At 38.8% G+C, this 7,174-nt stretch overlaps 1 protein-coding gene across 1 annotated transcript; it reads left to right on the top strand.

Moving 5' to 3' along the window:
- Positions 1 to 1,498: 1,498 nt before the first annotated feature.
- LOC145983410 (uncharacterized) lies at positions 1,499 to 6,385 on the top strand. The gene is made up of 2 exons (XM_083116530.1): positions 1,499 to 2,057; positions 5,402 to 6,385. The coding sequence occupies exons 1-2, from the start codon at positions 1,563 to 1,565 to the stop codon at positions 5,762 to 5,764; spliced, it is 858 nt and encodes a 285-aa protein (XP_082972656.1). The 5' UTR covers positions 1,499 to 1,562; the 3' UTR covers positions 5,765 to 6,385.
- The last annotated feature ends 789 nt before the right edge of the window (positions 6,386 to 7,174 follow it).

Below are 7,174 nucleotides of genomic sequence, written 5' to 3'. Positions count from 1 at the left end.
GCAGAAAGCTACTAGTATAGATAAGAGAATAATTAAATAAACCATTCATCCTCATTGTCATGATTGAGAAGAGTTGAAGAATAGATGAGGACCATGACCATGCCTATGGTCTGGACTTGAGTTCATGTGAATATGACTTGAAGCTACAAGATCCTCTACAAGGATGTCTCTTCAAGACCATTGATGACACAGTCAATGCCTTAGGCTGGTCCTTCAGGGATACATGGAAAAACAATTCCACTGACAGGATGACAAAATTGCCAGAAATTTGGCAACATGCGTTATACTCAGCTAGATACTATTATGAAGAAATATACAGTAACCTCGTCCCCCACAATTATATAAGTAGACAGTTACAAACATGTATTCACTTTTTTAAAAAAATGATCCTCATATATCAACAGGTTAATGATGTTTTGTTGATAATGTTATAATGGACTGTGCATGTTAATTCATCATGTTCTAAAGCGAAATATCTGAATGTCAAGTAGTGTGAATTAACAACAATAATAAAATATTTGCACAGATGATGTAATGTATTCAAACTTCACATACTTCAATCAGCTCTCCTGAAAAGTTAGTGCAGATGGGAATAGTTTTCAGTCAGCAATATGAGTAAATATGTATTTTTAAAATCGTTACATGACTTTTACATCAGTTTTCCATAAGCTGAACTGAGCATAAAAATTATATTGAATCATTAGTAATATGTACGATTAGATAAACGATAAAGCAAAATGCAAAGTAAATATGATATATTTATTCTTTGTTTCAGAGACATCTCTGTATACAAATATGAATGAACAAGCACTTTTCGGTGATTTGCAGACGGTGTACATATGGAAGCCAGAAAAGATTGGTTCCTTGAATTCAGCAGATTATATTATCCACGAAATAACAGAAAAAATACATGAATGCAATGATGACTATGACAAAAACTGGACGAAGATAATTTTGAAGACAGTTTTGTCTTACGAACATGCCAATCAAGGTGAAAAGCAAGGTGCATTAAAAGAAATTGAAGAATGTCTACATTTAATGCACCAGCCATGTAACGACTTCCTTTTGAAACATGCGGAAGGGATTAAACACACATTGAATGCATCCAAGGCTTGTATTCGCAAGTTTATGGGCCACACAGTACAGGCAGGAGAACTGCAGCCTTTTAAGGTACTGAATGATGTTAACAAAGCTGCAGTTTATGGATTAAAAGCTGCTGTGTTTTTGGAATATGGGCAATCTGGGTGGAATACAGCTGCGGATTGTGCACAGATGGCCAGGGACCTGGAAAATATGGAACCAGAGTGGCATTACCTCTCAGGAAAAGTTCTATGCAGAATGCGGAGGCATAAAGATTTGTTAGAAATACCCTCAGAGGAAGAGTTAAGATACTTTGAAAAAGCAATGGAATTGACCACAAACAATCGACCTGCATACAAAGTACTGTTGGCACAGTCATACATGGAATATGCTAGAACTACCCATTATCATAGGAATATGCTAGAACTACCCATTATCATAAAACATTTGCAGATATAAATTACAATAAGACATGTTCTGAAATGTATTATAAGAAGGCAAAACAAATATATGAAGACTTGCGACAAGCTGCTGGGAATTGCCCGAATACATATGCACGGTGTGCACAAGGCTATTCTAAAATGCCTGTACCTTTTAGAGATATCGAAAAGGCAAAATTTTGCATTCGCAAAGCATTGGAACTCTCACCAAGGAATCCATTTGTTAATCATGTAGCTGGGAAATTGCGTGAGTACATTGGGAATTTCGAGCTTGCAAGGAACCACTATGAAATTGCAAAAGATCAAAAAATATTTGGAGCTACATTGGATTTTATCAACCTCGAATTGAAATTAAATGACACTTATGATCCAACTGCAGATATTCAAGAGGCTATCACTTGGTTTCTTGCTGCACAAAGGCAAGTACAGCTTCGGTGTTTCCTTGGAATATACTGTTGTCTTTGCGACAAGCAAATGGATGCCATAAAGGAGTGGATGAAAGCTGTTCTACTGTCATCTAGATTTCCACCTCTTCAGGTAAGACATTGCTTTGTTAACATACTCTATGTGATCAAAAGTATCCGGACACACCGCGAAACGTGTCTTTATCATAGAGGGCGACACAGTACTGCCATCTACCGCGTGGAACACATAGTCAGCGAACTCAGAAGTCTGCAGACAGTGTGAGACAGCAGTATGAGATGGTCTGAGGAATTCGCAGACTTTCAACGTGGTCAGTTGGTTGGGTGCTACTTGTGTAGGAAGTCTGCGTGTGAGATTTCCACCCTCCTAAACATCCCTCTGTCCACTGTTTCCGATGTTATAGTGAAGGGATGTGTACAACCCAAAAGCATGCAGGCCAACCTCCCATGTTGACCTCCAGAGACCATCGAGTGTTGAAGAGGGTCGTACAGCATTATCGTCAATCATCCATCGCCACCATCACACAGGAATTCTGAACTGCATCAGGATCTACTCCAAGCACCATTACTGTTTGGCACAAGGTGCGGCAACTTGGTTTCCATGGCTGCCCATAAGTCAAACATCACACAGACAAATGCCACACGCCGCCTCGTGTGGTGCAAGGAGCGTCGAAACTGGACCATAGAACAGTGGAAAACCATTGTGTGGAGTGATGAATCACAGTACACAATGTGGCAATCCGATTTTAGGGTGTGGGTGTGGCGAATCCCTGGTGAACGACATCTACCAGCCTGTATAGTGCTGACAGTGAAATTCGGAGGCGGCGGGGTTACAGTGTGGTCACGTTTCTCCTGGAGGGGGCTTGGCCCCCTTGTTGCTTTACATGGCAATGTCACGGCACAAGCTTACGTTGACATTTTAACAGCTTTCATGCTGCCTACCGTCGAAGACCAGTTCGGGGATGACCACTGCATCTTTCAACACGATCGAGCACCCGTCCATACTGCAGAGCTTGTGGGGGAGTGGTTTGTCGACAACAACGTCCCACTATTGGACTGGCCTGCGCAGAGTCCTGATTTGAATCTCATAGAACATGTCTGGGATGTTTTGGAATGCCGACTTCGTGCTAGACCACACCGATCCACATCAATACCTCTTCTCATTTTGGCGCTCTGCGAGGAATGGGCTGCCATTCCTCAGGAAACCTTCCGGCACCTGATTGAAAGTATGCCTGTGAGAGTGAACACTGCCATCAAGGCTAAGGGTGGGTCAACACTGTATTGACTGCCAGTGATCCCGATGGAGGGTTGCCCAAACTTGTACTTTATTTTCAGGTGGGTGTCCGGATACTTCTGATCACATAGAGTACTTGCTATTTCAAAGGTTTCTATTGTAGCAAACAATTTTCTAAAAGTCTTGTGAAAAATTTAGCTACTTTTAATAATACAGGTAGCATGTCTGTAGTCATGATTTATCCTCAGATTTATACTTGAGGAAGGGATGTAACTTCGTTTTTATGGGGAGTAAGGATAAATTTAGTTATGGGGAGTAAGGATAAATTTAGTTATAAACTGGACGTGGACGTTTATGAAAAAATTTAGGTGGTGTTAAAAAAATTCCATGGGGAGGAGGTTGCTTGTTTATAAAGTCACTTGCTTCATTCTTGTATTAATTATGCATTTTTTTATATATTATCGTTCTTCGCATATTGTTTTTTATTTTCTTTGTCACTTTCCTGTGGACAAGAGAGTGACACAAGAGGCCGAAACACACCTGCTTTAATAAGGACTTTATTATTATTATTATGAAGGGATGCTGTGCCAAAGTCTTTTTTTTCTACTTTCTTTGCTCAACAAGGCTTTGTCTTGTGTGGAAATAGATGGGAGAATTTGTATTTATTGATCTTCTTTTACTTTTTCATGTTATAGAATAGACTGTAGTTTATAAATTTCCAAGGACAATTTATTTTGATTGTCTGCAATAAGAATACTGTAAAAGTTGACATCCCTTTTCTACAGTGACTGGTTGGAGTGGTAATGGAGGAGAAAAAATTACTCTGTACCACTCTGCCCAGGACTGTCCCTTCAATTTCAGCTAATCATTGTCCTCATCGGCACATTAGCCATAAATGGCAGAGGAGAATCACAATATAATAAAAATACAAATAACACCCTTGCCCAGGTTGGGACTCAAATTGGGAATGTGGTTTGAGAGTTAATCTGACTGCTATGCTTGCCCACTAATGAAATAAATAAGATTTATGAAATGAACAAAGGTATGTAGATAAAAGTAACTCTCCACAGCGCACGTTCAGGCAAGTTGCAAAACAGTCAGGTTATAACACCATTAAGCCTTGTTTCCATGATATGAAAAACTCAATACGCTGACCAAGGCAGAAATTTATTTTATTATAAAACATAAATTAAACGTAACGTTTCAACCTTCTAGCAAGGTCTTCTTCAGACTCTGTACCAAGTACAAATGTAACAAGGTACACAACAGGAGGATATCTATACACAAAAATACTCCCCTCCAGACTATTAGAAAGTAGTTCTGGAACAATCTTGTCCTAAAAAAATCCCCCATCAGAAATTTCTGGGGGGGGGGTTGTTAATGAAGATAAGCAATTCGTTGTAAGCATAAATATACTTTATTAAGAAATAACAAAACGTAGAAAGAACAAAGGATAACGTAACGTCCATCTGTGTGAGTTTGCGAGTGTTGAATGCTTTCTCTTTCTAGAGACCATTCACAAATAAGAATTTGGTAGGATATTACATATTTTTGTGTGTAGCTATATTTGTGTGTGTGTGTGTAAATTAATATCATCCTCCCCCCACCAATGTCTCCAACAATTTTTTGGGATCAGTAGGTGGGTAATGCTTCCTTTTACTTGTTAAACTCCAAATTTTACTTCTCATTATATTTTTTTTAATCACTGTTAATTTACCATGGGTTTCTAGTGTAGCCTTTTTAAATTATTTTGACAGAGCTTGCACGGTGTGGACAAAATCTCAACCATGGTATGGGATGTACATATCTTCACACTGATAGTGAGTGTTGATAGAAATAGTGGGAAGACTTTGATGGTGTTGTGATTCTAATCTGGCTTCTGGCACATAAAAAATCCATAATGGGAAATACTATAGCTGCATTCATCAGGCGTGTCCAGGACTTTCGAAAGGGAAGGGTTATGTATATTTTTCTTGGTAGTCAGCCCTCGGTTTGCCATATTTTCCTACGTTTCACATTCTTTTTTTTTTAGGAATATATACTGGGCCAAAGGGGGCAGGGGGCTACAACCCCCCTCCCAACCCCTTGGGCACGCCACTGCATACAGTACATGTATACTTTCACACTGATGTTACAATTTAAATACTTGATTTTATCAATTATGTATCACTAATGTGTCATTTTTGTGTTTTTTTTTCCTGTTTTGTTTTTCCACATATTTACAGGCATTGAAAATCATGTATCAAGGAACATTTTTAAAGCTAAATATCATTCAGCTTTTGGCTAACGAGGTACAGTTAGCAAAGGACAATGCAAACCACGAGGAACTTGAATATTTAATGAAGACTTCAGATTTCTTGAGGATAAAATACCCACAGGAAATTGCACGAATCGAAGAGGAAATCCCACGAATCTCGGCAAAAGAGAAAATTGAAAAGCAAATGTGGATAAGAAAGAACTATAGTACAAGCAGCTACATGCATGTCCATCAAAAACAAGATAATAGAAGGCAGAAGCGTGGGAATCTTACATCTGCTGAAAGTTTGAGGAATCAGAGCACAGAATGGAAGAGGAGGCGATACTTCTAATTTGCAAATACTTGTCACTTATCTGTTGCGGAAATGTAAGCCCTAACATTTTTTTCTTTTTTATTGTCTAAACTTTTAAGGAAGGAGTAAATTAAGGCTGAGCCAATGCCGATGTATCGGTATCAGAAAGTATCAGCTGGAATTTATTTACCGATACCGGCCGATACTTTTCTGGCATTTTGGTCTTTCACGGACTTTGCAAAAATGCCAGATGACACTTTTGCGGAGTCTAATTATCCTGGAAATTTTGCAATAACATGTAATTTAATAATCTGATGTAATACTTGATTATTTTAAAGCAAAAATGTTGGTAAATTGATTACTACTTCCCATCGGTGGCTCGTGACTTTTCACAAATGCATGCTACAGGTAGATGTTGTTTCTTGCACTTACAATTATCCCCCTTCCCCCCACACAAACACATACACATTTACACACTCACTTGGAGTTACTAGCGTACGCAGGGTTTTTCCCGAAGGGTCTGGAATTTAAAGGTCTGTATCACACAGCTGCTTTCTACGTACGGCCGAAATAAGCTATAAAATATTTTGCAATCACCAATTTTAGTCTTCATTTTAAGTTATTCAAAGACAAAAATGGTAATGTGAGATTATTTTAAGGGGTGTTCACATCTAACATGTTTTTTTTGTTTCCGAGGACTCAAAAACTCAAAATTTGGAGATGAGATGCAGCCCCCATCAATTTCCTAGCCCCAACCTCTCGTAGGCCACTGCTTGGAACAACAGAGCACAACTGTCCTTTACAATGACTGCTCCATATGCCACGTGCATGACCGTGAACTGCGCGAAAAAAAAATTTGTGTCTGATTCTGTAAAGCTATCCGCAAACTTTCTTCTTATACTGAGATAACAACAATAGCCGTGCTGTGGATCTGTGTAGCACGCTAGCAGACGAATTTCGCGAGCTGATTGGCTCTGACCCTACCTCCCCCATAGAACAGAGGAGTATTCGGCCGCGAGGTGGCAAAAACGTGCTATGAAGCCAATAGTACGGTATTCGTTGTAGGTTAAGAGCATGAGGAAAATACATAGCGCGCTGCAAATGTTTGAGCCTCTTAACGTGAGAAGTTTCATTTCACTGCAGTATTTTATTAAACTTCTTCAATCTATGAAATGTGTCCCTTTCTTTCTTTTCATCTTCGTAAATTGAGTAGCATGCTATAGCACGGTAGCACGTATTATGCAACCGCCACTGCTACTTTCATCTAGTCAAAACACCTATAACTCATTTATTTCATCCTTTTTAACATTGCCACTTACTTATTCTGCATTGTGGAACATTGTATTTAAGGTGTAATTATAAATTTCTCACGAAAATAATTTCAATTTTTCATATTACGAGTAATTATTGTTGTTTCTTTTTTTGTTTTCGCTTGCGTGACACACAATA

This window comes from Lepisma saccharinum, unplaced genomic scaffold, assembly GCF_977018435.1.
Source record: "Lepisma saccharinum unplaced genomic scaffold, izLepSacc3.1 HAP1_SCAFFOLD_874, whole genome shotgun sequence".
Taxonomy (NCBI): domain Eukaryota; kingdom Metazoa; phylum Arthropoda; class Insecta; order Zygentoma; family Lepismatidae; genus Lepisma; species Lepisma saccharinum.
Note: the sequence above shows the minus strand (reverse complement) of the source record. Positions and strands in the feature narration are given on the sequence as shown.

Bases quoted from the DNA above. Each gene is read 5' to 3' on its own strand.
- LOC145983410 (XM_083116530.1), top strand. From the start codon at position 1,563: ATGTATTATAAGAAGGCAAAACAAATATATGAAGACTTGCGACAAGCT. The intron at 2,058-5,401 runs GTAAGACATTGC...ACATATTTACAG, and splicing joins CTAGATTTCCACCTCTTCAG to GCATTGAAAATCATGTATCA.